This window comes from Hemitrygon akajei, chromosome 9, assembly GCF_048418815.1.
Source record: "Hemitrygon akajei chromosome 9, sHemAka1.3, whole genome shotgun sequence".
Taxonomy (NCBI): Eukaryota; Metazoa; Chordata; class Chondrichthyes; order Myliobatiformes; family Dasyatidae; genus Hemitrygon; species Hemitrygon akajei.
In genome coordinates, this window is record NC_133132.1 from 141152710 (window position 1) to 141168405 (window position 15696).

The 15696-nt window shown below is 38.8% G+C and overlaps 1 protein-coding gene across 2 annotated transcripts in view; it reads right to left on the reverse strand.

Annotated features, from left to right (window-relative positions):
• znf512 (zinc finger protein 512) overlaps window positions 1-15696 on the reverse strand; it is a 54887-nt gene that overhangs the window by 22122 nt on the left and 17069 nt on the right. For both annotated transcript variants that reach the window (XM_073057135.1, XM_073057134.1), the window contains exons 4-5: window positions 2286-2356; window positions 1244-1437 (exon numbers count right to left, since the gene is read on the reverse strand). In XM_073057135.1, coding sequence (XP_072913236.1) covers window positions 1244-1437; window positions 2286-2356 — 265 coding nt within the window. The remainder of the gene's footprint in view (window positions 1-1243; window positions 1438-2285; window positions 2357-15696) is intronic.

A 15696-nucleotide genomic window follows, 5' to 3' on the forward strand; every position in this document is an offset into this window, starting at 1 on the left:
TCCTCCTCGCCTTTGTCCAAGTCTGATTAGCAGCTACAGAAAATGTTTGGTGGAGGTTATTGCTGCTAAAGGAGGTTCCACCAGTTATTAAATACAAGGGTTCACATACTTTTTCCAGCCTGGACTACAAATGATTAAACAATGCGTTCAATAAAGACGTGAAAAATACAATTGCTTGTGTGTTATTAATTTAGGCAGATTGTGCTTGTGACTTAGATGAAGATCAGATCGCATTTTATGAGTAATTAGTGCAGAAAACCAGGTAATAGCAACAAGTTCACAAACTTTTTCTTGCAACTGTAAATACAACTCTTATGCATAAAACATAGAACAAAACAGATACGGGGAAATACAATATCCACTTCGCTTTTCATCACAGTTGTTTTAAACAAATTAAAGAAGTAGTCCGCAGAATAACAAAGAAAAAAATTTAGAACATTTAAACAGTATGAATTAAACTAAGCAATTATCTGCTATAATAGTTTCCCTGACCTACTCCAAAAATTCTATTAGCAAAGCTGTACTTAGCATTTGCTGGGTCACTTTAGAGGAAAGCCAAGAGTAACAATGTTAGTGGATCTGTAGTACACATTATAGCACTACCTTGATAGACTTCCTTTCCTGAAAGGCATCATCGAAGCACTTGAATTTTCACAGCAGTCTGGTAGCTTTTATAGCTATCAACAATATAGAGTATAGACCTTTTAATTCTGAATTAATAATAACTGAATGTAAATCTATGACCTTTCATCTTCTGATCAACAGTCCATACCTCTGGATGCTAATTCAGTAATTACTACATCACTGTATATGTGTGCTTTCTTTACACATTTCACCCATTAAACATGTTTCCAGAATGTAATAAGTTCTAAGAAAATTCAATTCAAAGAAGGAATATTTAAAAGAGCTCAGCATTCTCATATCCAGACCAACAGTTGCATTGAGAGTAAATTCAATTATGTTTTGTATACTACCCAAAATATGCTGTTTTGTTTGGGATTTGGAGTACAATACAGAATCTTTGAAATATCAATTGATATTATGCAAATACTCTTTAGCTAATTTATATAAGATCAATTTCCAACTGTACCAAAACCATTCCTTGAGAATTAAGAATGCTAGTGATAGAAATGTAAATCTTCCCTGCAGTTAAATGACTTACAGAGTCAATTCTGATGCAAAGTAATCTACCCATTTTCAAGTTTATGAAGATCAGAGATTCTGCACAAACTACACAATTTACCTTTCCCTTTCTGCTTACAATTTTCTACATAAGCCTCCATTCCCTTCATCTCTAACCAGTATCTTGGTTTGCGAATTGCCAGTTGTCCATCATCCTCTCCATTAGCTTTATCTTCCGAGGCTGAAGACGAAGCATCACTGAAAGATTCCTCTTGGCTATCCTTGGGAACAAAGTTACTTTTGTATTGTTTATCCCTAATAAGAAAAAAAAGTTTAAGTAAACTTTGTGATTGGTTTATGACACAAGCACATTTAAATAGTGGAAAGGAATATTAAAGAAATAACTAATAGCTCTGGACAAATTATTTGGAAAAAATTATTAAACACGTTATTTGGAATCCCCACTATGTATTTCAAAATTAAATTCCCATTTTCTGGTAAAACTAAAACTAGGATGAATATTAAAAAAAACACTGGTAAATTAAATAGGGAATCAAAGATAAATTTTTATCTGGACAATGATTAGAAAGTAAATTGATTACTATAGGCAGTTAGAATAATAAAAACCTAGATGCATTTAGTGGGAAGCCAGTGAGAAAAGAACATAAATGGATATGCTTTTGGGGTTAAGAACAAAGAGATTGGAAGATGTCAATGTGGAGTTCAGGTCTATGTCTATGCCCTAAATACTTTAAAAAGTGCTGGTTCTGCTTGAAAGGAGACCACATAAGTGCAAGTTATTACAGTACAAAAAGGAGGGGCTATTCACCTTATTTTGCCTGTGGTTGATTTCTCCAAATAATCTCACTTTGCTACTATTTTAAATTTTACTATTTTCAGTGCTTCCACCCCCCTTTCAGTAAGGACACTCCTGATAAGAACAACACACTGATTTATAAAATACCTTCTTACATCACTCCTGATTCTTTTGCCAAAATTCACCAGGAAAGTAAAAAATTTCATTAAAGATTAAACATAAAAATCTGCAAGATAGCTAACTAATGATTTGAAGGGAAATGCTCGATTGAAAAACAAATATAAAACTTCCTATTTCAGAATTTTAAACAAAAACAAAATCATTCAATCTCTTAAACTATACGTACTTCTCATCTCCCAAAGTGATCTTTATCTTTTGAATTCTTGGTTCCAAGTCTTTTTCAGGAGATTCAGTAGTCTGAAAAGAAAATCCTCAAATTATTATTAAGTGATTGTGGAATGCACACCCAGTTGTAGTATATACTTCACAGAGATAAAAATCAAGTTAGCTAGGTACTCTCCAATACAAATTGTATTATTCTTCATAACATATTATTCAAACTCCATCAGATTTCTATAGCTCAAGAATGAATATTAGTTTAAGAAATCAGTACACCTTTTCTTTCTAAATTCATAATTCCAAAGTCAAAAAATATGTTGGCCTTGCAGTTAATTTTTCACTACCATAACATATATCATGCTTAAAATTTTCTGAAGTGCCAGATGAGTTTTCTAAGATTTTCCAACATATTGTTGAAGAACTGAAATAATGACCAAGAGCAGAGCTTCTAACATTACATTCTTTCTACATAATCCATGTTATTTCTACCCAGAATTGGATGATGACACAGGTAAGCATATTTTCCACCAGTGGAGAATTTCAGGGTTTATTTTCTTTCTTTTTAAATCAAAATGAGTCAGATTGTGTATCAGGCTGAAAACTCATTTAGGCAGGTTATCTCCCAGTGGGTGAAATTGAAAGTAATCTTCTATGATCTATTAATAAATTCAAGTTATCTTTAGTTTAGCAACTAGAAATATGTACCTTAAAACATGTCTTCTCTGTATAATTCTGTCCATATATACCACATCGTACAAGTTGATGTTAGTCACTTTTTCACTTCTCAATGCTTAATAATAAAAATGATATTACAGTATTCTGAGCTGCTGCAAGCTTACAAATGCTCCAATAATTGCACATTTGAAAGGAGATATGGTCAGTGGAGATTTGGAAATGCAGGAACATAGAAGGAAGATCTATTTAACTGCATAACGTTGTAAAAAACTACTTCCTCTGTTGCTATCTGGTAGTCTTACAGACTGGGAATCAAGTTGTGTATCCAGGCATAAATGTTTGAGCTTGGCGTCTGCAGGTAGGTTCTGTAAAGAACCTCATTAATATAATTATGCAGATAATATACCGACTGCTCAAACCATGCCAAATAAATAATGCTTTCATAGCTGGCTTCAAGTTACTAATTTAACTTGGGTATTCTCCATCACTCCTGCAGTCTAAGATTTTAATCAGTTTCCCAAGAGATAGGCAACTTTATCTCCCATAAAAGTGTGAACACTACATTCATATACAATATAAATCATATTTTCCAGTTACTGGCTTGGTGCAGATCTGCCACTTCGCAGGGAAAAGAAAATGACACTGCTATAAAAATATTTTTATCTCTGTATGCCAGCACTCAGTTTTCTGTTGTTTTTTTTTTAGGAATTGGAAATGGTTTATTGTTGTCACATGTACTGAGTAAAAAGCTTGTCTTGAAAACCATTCATACAGATTTTTTTTAGCAGTCTTTCTTGTTTTTATGAGGCTGTGTTGCTGGCTTGACGTGTGGAAAACGTGCAAAGGAGCCAGCTGGATTCGAACTCGGGAGCCTTCGCTCCGAAATCCAGTGCTGATGCCACTATGCCACCAGCCGGCTATCATTGGTCCCAGGCTGACAGGATATTGGAAAAAAACATCCCTCAATAGTAATACTACAAAACCCAGGGAGCAGAAAATAAGACTGCCGAGGGTGGCAAATTCAGAGCCTAGGAGGTAGGGTATGCCTCATGGTCAATAATGCCTGGTGCAACCCCCAGAACATGCATGCTCTCAAATCCTTTTGCTCCCGGGATCTGGAGTACCTGGTGCTGCTCTGTAGACCTTACTGGCTGCTTAGGGAGTTCATGGCTGTTATTATCACAGCTGTGTATACTGTGGTCCATATCCACCTAAAGTTGAAAAGCAACTTCCAGGATTTTATTGAGAACAGTCTCTTCATACGGAACATGTGAATATATCACCAGCTTGTATACCACCAGTGGCTAATTATAAGCAAGCACTTGCAAAACTGCATGATGTCACCTGCAGGCAAGAAACAGCCCATCCCAACGCATTTCAAATTGTAGTCGGCAACTTTAACCAGGCCTGTCTGATGAAGATGATAACCAGGCCCTGCCCAATTACCACCAGCGTGTAACTTGCCGCACCAGAGGTCCCAACACACTAGATCACTACTATGCTACGATAAGTTCCTTTCCAAGACTGTATTGGCAAATTGAACCATTTGGCTGTACTCCTACTACTCACATATAGATAGAGCCTAAAAAGCAAGGCTCTGGAGATCAAGACAACCAAGAGGTGGTCATGGGAGGCAGAGGAACAGTTACAAGATTGCCTTGAATCAATGAACCAGGCAGTGTTCAAGCACTCATCTGAGCATCTGAATGACTACCCCAGGGTCGAAACAGACTTTATTAAAATAGCTGTAGATGAGTGTGTATCCACAAAATCATTCAGGGTTTATCCCAATCAGAAGCCCCACATGAACCAAGAAATACGGAATTTGTTGAGAGCTAGATCAGAGGCATTCAAGTCTGGAGATCAAGAATGTTACAAGAGATACAGGTATGATCTCTGAAAACCCATCTCACGGGTGAAGTTGAGATCCTGGACTAGACTGGAATCAATGAGGGATGCTCAACAGCTGTGACAGAGCTTGGAATACCTTAACCTCCTACAAAGATAAAACTTGTGACACAGGGGACAGCAGAGCTTTACTCCCAGATGAGCTTAATGCCTTCTATGCTCGATTTGATCACCAAATCAGGGAGGAACCCCCATGTCTCCCAATGATCCTTTGGTCTCCATATCTGAAGTTGACATGCAGGCTGCCTTCAAGAGGAGTGAATCCAAGGAAAGTATCCAGTCAGATGGAACACCTGACTGAGTACTGAAGACCTGTGCAGACCTACTGGTTGGTGTGTTCATGGATATCTTCAACCTCTCGCTCCAGAAGTGGGTGGTACCCACCTGCTTCAAGCAGGTTCAATCGTACTGATGCCAAGTATTGCGTGGTAACCTACCTCAATGACTATCGCACATTGTCACTTACATCCACAGTGGTGAAGTGTTTTGAGAGGCTGGTGCTGGCTTTCTGGCACTGAGCCTGGTTCGTGGAGCAGAAGAGAAAGAGGAAGATGAGGAATGCAGTAGTCATAGGGGACTCCATAGTGAGGGGAACAGACAGGAGTCTTGATAGCTTGATAGAGACACCCGCATGGTGTGTTGCCTCCCAGGTGCCAGGGTACGGGATGACTCGGATCGGGTACAGAGTAGTCTGAAGGGAGAGGGTGAACAGCCAGAAGTCTTGATACACGTCGGTACCAATGACATAGGTAGAAAAAGGGAGGAGGTCCTGAAGAGAGAATTCAGGGAATTAGGTAGGAAGCTGAAAGGCATGACCTTTTATTCCTTATGTAATCTCAGGATTGCTGCCTGTGCCACGTGTTAGCGAGTGCAAGAATAGCATGATCAGGCATATTAATGTGTGGCTGAGAGACTGGTGAAGGGGACAAGGATTCAGATTCCTGGATCATTGGGGTCTCTTCTGGGGGAAATATGGCCTGTACAAAAAGGACAGGTTATACCTGAACCCAAAGGGGTCCAAAATCCTTGTGGGCACATTTAATAGAGCTGTTAAGGAGGGTTTAAACTAATTTGGCAGGGGATGGGAACTGGAATGTTAGGGCTGAGGAAGAGGAAAACAGAAGTAAATCAAAGATAGCGCACAACAAAGATTATAGAAAGAAGAGGCAGGAGACGAGGCTTAATCGAAGACAGTGGCATGAGTTACAGGGCAATGGAGGCATGGTGCAGTTAAACCAGAAAGCAACAAATACTAGACTGAGAATGTTAAATTTGAATGCACACAGCAGAAGGAATAAAATGGACGATCTTGAAAGTCAGCTACAGAATGGTAAATACAACGTTGTGGCCATCTCTGAAACTTGGCTAAAGTATGGCTGCCACTGAGAGCTGAACGTCCAAGGATATACAATATACCAGAAAGATAGGTTAGTAGGCAGAGGGGTTGGTGTGGCTCTGTGCATAAGAAATAATATTAAATCATTGGAAAGAAAAGACATAGGATTGGAAGGTGTAGTCTCTATCAGTTGAGTTAAAAAATGCAAGGGTAAAAGGACCATAATGGCAGTTATATACAGGCCTGAAAACAGCAGCCGGGATGTGGATTACAAATTACAGCAGGAGATAGAAAAGGTGTGTCAGAAGAGCAATGTCATGATAATCGTTGGGGATTTTAACATGAAAATGGATTGGAAAAACCAGGTCAGTACTAGACCTGAAGAGAGAAAATTTGTAGAATGTCTAAGGGATGGCTTTTTAGAACAGGTTGTTGTTGAACCCACTAGGGGATCGGCTGTGCTGGATTGGGTGTTGTGCAATGATCCAAAGGTGTTAAGACAGCTTAAGGTTAAGGAACCCACAGGGAACAGTGATCACAATATGATCGAGTTCACATTGAAATTTGAGAGGGAATAAATAAAATCCAATGTGTCGGTATTTCAGTGGAATAAAGGAAATTACAATGACATGAGAGGGGAACTGGCCAAGGTTGACTGGAAAAGGACACTAGCAGGAAGGACAGCAAAGCAGCAATGGCTGGAGTTTCTGCAAAAAAATGAGGGAAGTGCAAGACAGATTTATTCTAAATAAGAAGAAATTTTCAAAGGGAAGAAGGACATTACCGTGGCTGACAAGTGAAGTCAGAGCCAAAGTAAAAGCAAAAGAGAGGGCATACAAGGAAGCCAGAGCTAATGGGAAGATAGAGGATCAGGGAGCTTTTAAAAACTTTCAGAAGGAAACTAAGAAGGTCATTTGGAAGGAAAAGATGAATTATGAGTGGAAGCTGGCAACTAATATTAAAGAAGATACAAAAAGCTTTTTTTTAGTATATAAATGGTAAAAGAATCGAGGGTAGATATAGGACCAATACAAAATGATGCTGGAGATATTGTAAAGAGACACACAAAGATGGCAGAGGAACTGAATGCGTATTTTGCATCAGTGTTCACAGTGGAAGACGTCTGCAGTATTCCGGACATTCAAGAGTGTCAGGGAAGTGAAGTTTGTGCAGTGAAAATTACGACCGAGAAGGTGCTCAGGAAGCTTAAAGGTCTGAGGGTGGATAAATCTTCTGGACCCGATGGAGTGCACCCTCGGGTTCTAAAGGAAGTAGCTGGAGAGATTGTGGAGGCATTGACGATGATCTTTCAAGAATCAATTGATTCTGGCATTGAACCGGATGACAGGAAAATTGCACATGTTACTCCACTATTTAAGAACTGTGGGAGGCAGCAGAAAGGAAACTATAGACCTATTAGCCTGACATCAGTGGTTGGGAAATTGTTGGAATCGATTGTTAGGGATGAGATTACGGAATACCTGGAGGCACATGACAAGAGGTGTCCCCCGTTTTTCGAACGTTCGCTTTAAGACACCTCGCTGTTACAAAAGACCTACATTAGTTACCTATTTTCACTAATAGTGTAACACTGTTACAAAAAAAGGCAGCACGCATCCCGAGCAGCCAAGCTCCTCCCCCGGAACTGCATTCTAGCCGGCATTGCTTAAACACGTGCCTGTGAGCATCTGTGCTTTATGTCGATTTATTTTGTGCATCCGTTAGCAAGATGAGTTCTAAGGTATCGGAAAAGCCTAAAAGAGCGCGTAAGGCTTTTACTAGACATAATAAAGCGTTTTGATCATGGTGAACCAAGTAAGGACAAAGTGAGTTTGGCTAAGGAGGCTGGGTTTGTGGAAGTTGACGAAGATGATGTGAAGAGGTTTTGGCATCCCATGACCAAGAACTGAGAGATGAAGAGCTGATGAAGAGGAAAGGATAACAATTAAAGCCGAATGCAGTAGTGAACAGCCTGAAAGTGAAGTTGTCCAGGAACTGAACATGAAGCAATTGCGTGAGATTTTCGCTGCAATTGACAACGCTGCAATGATTGCAGAAAAGTATGTCTTTAATTTTGCAAGGGTACGTAAGTTTAGGCCATATTTGCAGGATGGTTTGAGTGCTTACAGAGAATTTATGATAGAAAAATGCGCAAGGCTAAGCAGTCAAGCATGCTGTCATTTTTCAAGCCTTCCACATCAGCCACAGCAGACGACAAACCTCGACCTTCGATATTGAGGCAGGCAGACACAGAAGGTGACCTGCCTGCCCTGATAGAAACAGATGACGATGAGATGACACACCAGTCTCCTCTACCTCCCACCACCCCAACCTCTGACGACTCGGCCTAACACACCATCATCAGTGTGCTCGCTGCCTTCCCGATTCTGGTAAGTGAAACTACACTGTGCATACATTATTTCTACTTTATATAGGCTGTGTATTTTTATGTGTTATTTGGTATGATTTGGCAGCTTAATAGCTTAAAGGTTACTGGAAAGTGTGTTTCTGCCGAGAGCGCTTGCTCTGAGTGTCTTTTTTGCCAAGCGTACTTGTGCCGTGTGTTTCTGCCGCGAGTGCTGTCAAGAGCGCTTGCGTGAGATTTTTGCTATGGTGGACAGTGCTGCAATAATTGCAGAAAAGTATTCCTACATTATATAGGCTGTGTATTTATCAGATCATTCCTGCTTTTCCTATATGTTACTGTTATTTTAGGTTTTATGTGTTATTTGGCATGATTTGGTAGGTTACTTTTTGGGTCTGCGAACGCTCCCAAATTTTTCCCATATAAATAAATTCTTCAATTTACGACATTCCAGCTTACGAACCATTTCATAGGAACACTCTACCTTCGAATAGCGGGGAAAACCTGTAGGCCAAAGGCAGCATGGTTTCCTGAAAGGAAAACCTGCCTGACAAACCTACTGCAATTCTTTGAGGAAATTACAAGCAGGGTAGACAAAGGAGATGCAGTAGAGGTGGTGTACTTGGATTTTCAGAAGGCATTTGACAAGGTGCCCCACATGAGGCTGTTTAGCAAGATAAGAGCCCGTGGAATTACAGGGAAGTTACTAGCATGGGTGGAGCATTGGCCGGATGGCAGAAAACAGAGAGTGGGAATGAAGAGATCCTTTTCTGGCTGGTTGCCGGTTACCAGTGAAGTTCCACAGGAGTCAGGACCACTGTTTTTTTACAATGCATGTCAATGATTTGGACTATGGGATTAATGGATTTGTGGCTAAATTTGCTGATAATACAAAGATAGGTAGATAGGTCCCTGTGCAAGATCCCCTAAAGGTTAACCTCTAGGTTGAGTCAGTTGTGAAGAAGGCGAATGCAATGTTAGCATTCATTTCTAGAGGTATAGAATATAAGAGCAGGGATGTGATGTTTAGGCTCTGTAAGGCACTCATGAGACCACACTTGGAGTACTGTGTGCAGTTTTGGGCTCCGTATTTTAGAAAGGATATACCGACATTGAAGAGGGTTCAGAGAAGATTCACAAAAATGATTCCAGGAATAAAAGGGTTACTGTATGAGGAACGTCTAGCAGCTCTTGGACTGTATTCCCTGGAGTTCAGGAGAATGAGGGGGGATCTCATAGAAACATTCAGTATGTTAAAAGGCCTGAACAGATTAGATATGGCAAAGTTATTTGCCATGTTAGGGGATGCTAGGACAAGAGGGCACACCTTCAGGATTAAAGGATGTCCTTTTAGAACTGAGGTGTGGAGAAATTACTTTAGTCAGAAGGTGGTAAATCTGTGGAATTTATTGCCACAAGCGGCTGTAGAGGCCAAGTCACTGGGTGTATTTAAGGCAGAGATAGATAGATTCTTGATCAGCCAGGGCATCAAAGGGTATGGGGTGAAAGCGGGGGAGTGGGGATGACTGGAAGAATTGAATGAGCCCATGATTAAATGGTGGAGCAGACTCAATGGGCCGAATGGCCTACTTCTGCTCCTATATCTTATGGCCTTATGGTCACATCAGTTCCTGTCTGATTGGCAACATGGATCCGGTCCAATTTGCCTCCCAAAGCAACAGGTCTACAGCAGATGCCATCTGCTGTTTTTCAACTTCAGTTTGGTGTTCAATACCATCATACCCCAGAACTGGTGGTGAAACTGCATCTCAACACCTTCCTCTGCAATTGAATACTGGACTTCTTAACAGTAAGGCCACAGAAAGTTCATGTGGGCAGCAACGTCTTTCATCCTATTACACTGAGCACTGATGCTCCCCAAGGAGCCTGTTGCTGTTCGCACTGCTGATGTATGACTGTGTCACGGGATCCAGCTCAAATTGTGTCATCAAGTTTGCAGATGACATAACAATGGCTGGCCTTATCAAGAACAAAGATGAGATGGAGTATAGAGAGGAAGTGGAGTGGCTGGTGGATTGGTGTGAGAAGAACAATCTGTGCCTGAACGTGGAGAAGACAAAGGAAATCATTGTGGACTTAAAGGTGTAGATGCACCTACCCCCTTTGCGAATACATGTCTCCTCTGTATAAGTAAAGTGCACTAAGTTCCTGGGAGTTCACATCACAGATGACTTCATCTGGTCCCTTAATATCACCTCCCTCAACAAGAAGACACAGCAACAACTCCACTTCCCAAGAAGATTGAGGCAAGTAAGATCCCCCCCCCCCCCCCCACTTAACTGTGTTTTACGGGAGCATCATTGAGAGTATCCTGACAAGTTACATTTGCATTTCCATCTGGTACGTGAGTAGTCGAGCCATCAGACCAGAAGTCCCTACAAAGGATTATGATAACAGCTGAGAGGATAATAAGGGTCTCCCTAACATCCATTAGGGACATTTATCAGGGGTGCTGCATACGCAGGGCCCTTAGTATTATTAAGGATCCCACCCATCCATCCAGTATCCTCTATGACTTCGACCATCAGGCAGGAGACTCTGATGCATAAAAAAACAAGACTGGTCACGATGGGAAACAGTTTCTTTACCCAGTCCATTAGGCTTCTGAACTCCCCACCACGTTGTATTCAAAATATCACTGGTTAATCTATTCCACACCTTACAATATTTAATATTAATGCACTTTAGTTTGTTATTTCTGTGTGATCCATCTATAAACTTTATCCTTACCTTTTTAAGTTAACGTGAGTTATTTGTGTTATGTGTACTTCTGCGCTTTACACCTTGGTTTGGAGAAACGTTTCGTTTCTATATGCTTTATGTGGTTATGTACATGTACATAGTTAAATGACAATAAACCATTTGATTTGACTTGATCTCATTGGTTCTTCACACAACCCTGAACATCTAGACAGCAAAGATGCATACAACAGGATGAAATTTATGGATTACAGATCAGCATTTTAACACCATCATCCCCTCAAAACTAATCAGTAAACTCAAGACCTGGGCCTTAATACCTCCTTGTGCAATTAGATCCTGGATTTTCTCAGCTGCAGACCACACTGTTTGGATTGGCAAAAGCATCACCACAACTCCATCAGCACAGGAGCACCACAAGGATGTGTGCTTAGCCCCCTGCTCTATCGCTTTACACCTACGACTGTGTGGTTAAATACAGTTCAACACCATTTACAAGTTCGCTGATGGTATGACTGTTATGGGTCGTATCAAAGGTTGTGATGAATCAGCATACAAGAGGAAAATTGAAAATTTGGTTGAGTGGTGTCATAACAACAACCACTCAATGTCAGCAAGACCAAGGAACCAATTGTGGACTTCAGGAGAGGGAAACCAGAGGTCCATGAGCCAGTACTCATCAGAGGATCAGAAACTTTAAATTCCTGCAGGTCACCATCTTAGAGGACTGTCCTGCAGAAAGCATGACAGCACCTCTACTTCCTCAGGAGTCTGCAGAGATCTGGCATGTCATCAAAAACCTTGGCAAACTTCTATAGATATTTGTGGAAAGTGTGCTGACTGGCTACATTACGGCTTGGCATAGGAACACTAATGCCTTTGAATGGAAAGTCTTACAAAAGGTAGTGGAATCAGCCCAGTTCATCATGGGTAAAGCCCTCCAACATCTACATGAAACACTGTAGAAATACAGTATCCATCAAAGATCCTCACCACTTAGGCCATGGTATTTTTCTCGCTGCTATCAGATAGAAGGTACAAGTGCTCCAAGACTTGCACCACCAGATTCAAGAACAGTTACTACCCCTCAACCATCAGACGCCTGAACAAAAGGGGATAACTACAAACATTCTATTTCTTGTGTTCCCAAAACCAATGATCTCACTTTAAGGATTCTTTATTCATTGATCCTATTTACAGTTACTGCTCTATAGATTAGCTAAGTATGCCCACAGAAAAAAGAATCTCAGCATTGCATGTGGTGATATGTATGTACTCTGATAATAATTTTTTACTTTGAAAACAGTGGAAAGGGGGACGTCACGTGATGACGTAGGATCGAGACGTTGGGAATCCAGCTCCCTCGTAAAAAGTAATGAAATAGGGTTTAAATGAAGAAGAGTTAACAAATACCTACTAGAAACTATTTATAAGCAACTCAGGATTATCTTTTGATATGGCTCCTAAACTGAAACAGAAGAAAGCTACTACTTCGAAGACTGCGCAAATCGGCGGGGAAAAAGGCCTAACCGTATCGGCGAAGCCTCGGACTCAAGTTAGAGCATGGCACTTCTGATGATGCAGGACAGGAAGTTGCAGTAATGTCGGCGGTCTCTAAGAAGAAACGGCAAGAACAACGCATGCGCGAAAGTATGCATGAACAGATATTAACAAATCTACAAATCCCAACTACGGCTGGAAGTGAATCGGAAGTAGAACCAGACTCTTTGGGAAGTTCAGAGGAAGAAGAAAAAGAAGGAAGAGATTAAAGGAGACATAAAAGATATCCTGATATATATGATGAATGAATTAAAAGCTATAAGAACAGATATAAGAAGGATGCAGAATACACTCGATAATGTGGTGGAAAAACAAAAGAAGATGGATAATAAAGTTAAAGAGATGGAAGTAAAAGTGGAAGAAAACACTGAAAGAATAGATAAGATAGAAAACAATAATCTTGCCTGGACAATAGAAAGAAAACGGATGTTGGAAAAAATGGATGCGCTTAAGAACTAGTAGACGAAATAATATTAAAATTGTTGGTCTTATGGAAGGTACAGAGGGAGAAAATCCAATAAAATTCTTTCAAGAATGGATTCTGAAAATTTTGGAAATGAAAGAAGGAAGTCAAGTAATTGAAATTGAAAGAGCACACAGAGCTTTAAGACCAAGACCTCAACAAGATCAAAATCCAAGATCAATTTTGATAAAATGCTTAAGGTACCAAGATAAAGAAATGATCTTGAAGGCGGCTACTCAAGGTGCTAAAAAGAGAAATGGGCCATTGATAATAGAAGGGAAAAGAGTTTTTTTTTATCCAGACATTAAGTTACGATCTTCTGAAGAGGCGGAAGGAATTTAATCCAGTGAAAAAATCTTTATGGGAAAAGGGCTATAAATTTTTATTGGGCTACCCAGCAAAATTGATAATTTTCCTGGATAACGAAGAAAGAAGTTTTTTCGTTGACTATTGGAAAGCGGAGAAATTTGTACAAGAATTACCTGATGTTCATGAAGAGGAGTAAAGAATTATAGAATTGAAATGGACTAATGAAGATTGAAACAAGGTTGGACTTGATGGACATTTATAACGGGAAAAAATAGTTGAGGAGTATTAATTGGTAGTAGAGACATTAATTATTATTATTTTTTTTCTTCATTAATATATTTTCTTTTTTTTTGCGGGGGAGCAGGAGGAGCTCCTGATCGATGGCTGCGGTTTTCACGTGTACAATCATGGCGATTGCCATGACCCGTAAAATGGGGGGGGGGGGGGGGTGTAATGTTGTGTTCTTTTTAATCGCAACATTAGTGGGGGGGTATTTTGGTTTTTTTTATATATTAGCTATCTTTCTTCCATTTTTCTTCTTTTTTGCCTGGATGGTTGGGGAGAGACTCATAGCAACATGGAGAATTTTAAAGAGTTCCCAAGGTATTATGAATGATTAATTTAATTAATTTTTTAAGTTTTAATGTTAATGGAATTAATGGACTTGTGAAAAGAAAAAAGAGTTTTAACATATATTAAGAAAATGAAAGGAGATATAGCTTTTTTTTACAAGAAACACATTTAACAGAAACAGAACATAAGAAATTAAAGAGAGATTGGGTTGGAAATGTCATTGCAGCTTCATTTAATTCAAAATCGAGAGGAGTTGCAATTTTGGTTAATAAATCTTTACCAATTAAAATACAGAATGTAATAATTGATTCTGTGGGGAGATATGTGATTATACATTGTCAAATTTTTTCAGAATTATGGACTTTTCTGAACATTTATGCACCAAATGAAAATGATGCAAAATTCATACAAGAAGTTTTTTTGAACTTGGCTGACACACATGATAAAATATTAATAGGTGGAGATTTTAATTTTTGTTTAGATCCAGTTTTGGATAGGTCAACTAGAGTTGTTACAAAATCAAAAGTAACAAAACTAACTTTATCATTACTGAAAGATTTAAACCTGATTGATATAGGGAGAAAAATTAATCCAAGAGAAAGAGATTATTCATTTTATTCAAATAGACATAAAACTTACTCAAGGATCGATTTTTTTTATTATCAAAAAATATTCAAGATAGAGTGAAAAGTATGGAATATAAAGCAAGAATACTGTCAGATCATTCCCCTTTGATAATGACAATGATAATGATGGATAAGGAGGAATCGATCTATAGATGGAGATTTAATTCAATTTTATTAAAACATTAAGATTTTTGTGATTTTATGAAAAAACAAATTCAATTTTTTTTGGATACAAATCTACAATCAGTTGAGGATAAAACTGTATTATGGGAAGCGATGAAAGCATATTTAAGGGGTCAGATTATAAGTTATACATCTAAAATTAAGAAGGAATATGCAGCAGAAATCAAGACAAAAATGGGAATCTGATTTGAATGTTAAAATTGATGGAAAAAACTGGTCAAGATTATGTTCTGATAGTATGAGAAATACAATAAATGTTCAACTTAGATTAATACAATATAATTTTTTACATCAATTATATATAACACCACAGAAAATAAATAGATTAAATTCAAATATGCCTGACCAATGTTTTCGATGTAATCAAGAAATTGGTACTTTTTTACATTCTACTTGGTCTTGTTTTAAAATTCAACCATTTTGGATAAATTTAAGACTTTTATTGGAACAAATTACTGGAGTACAACTCCCACATAGTCCACTATTATTTTTATTAGGAGACATTGGAAGGGACAGTACCGAAACTTAAATTGAATAAGTATCAGAAAAAATTTATAAAAATTGCACTGGCAGTAGCCAAAAAAGTTATCACAGTTACTTGGAAATCTGATTTATATTTAACTATGGATCGTTGGAATAATGAAATACATAGTTGTATTCCACTTGAAAAAATTATGTACAATCTAAGAAATGAATATG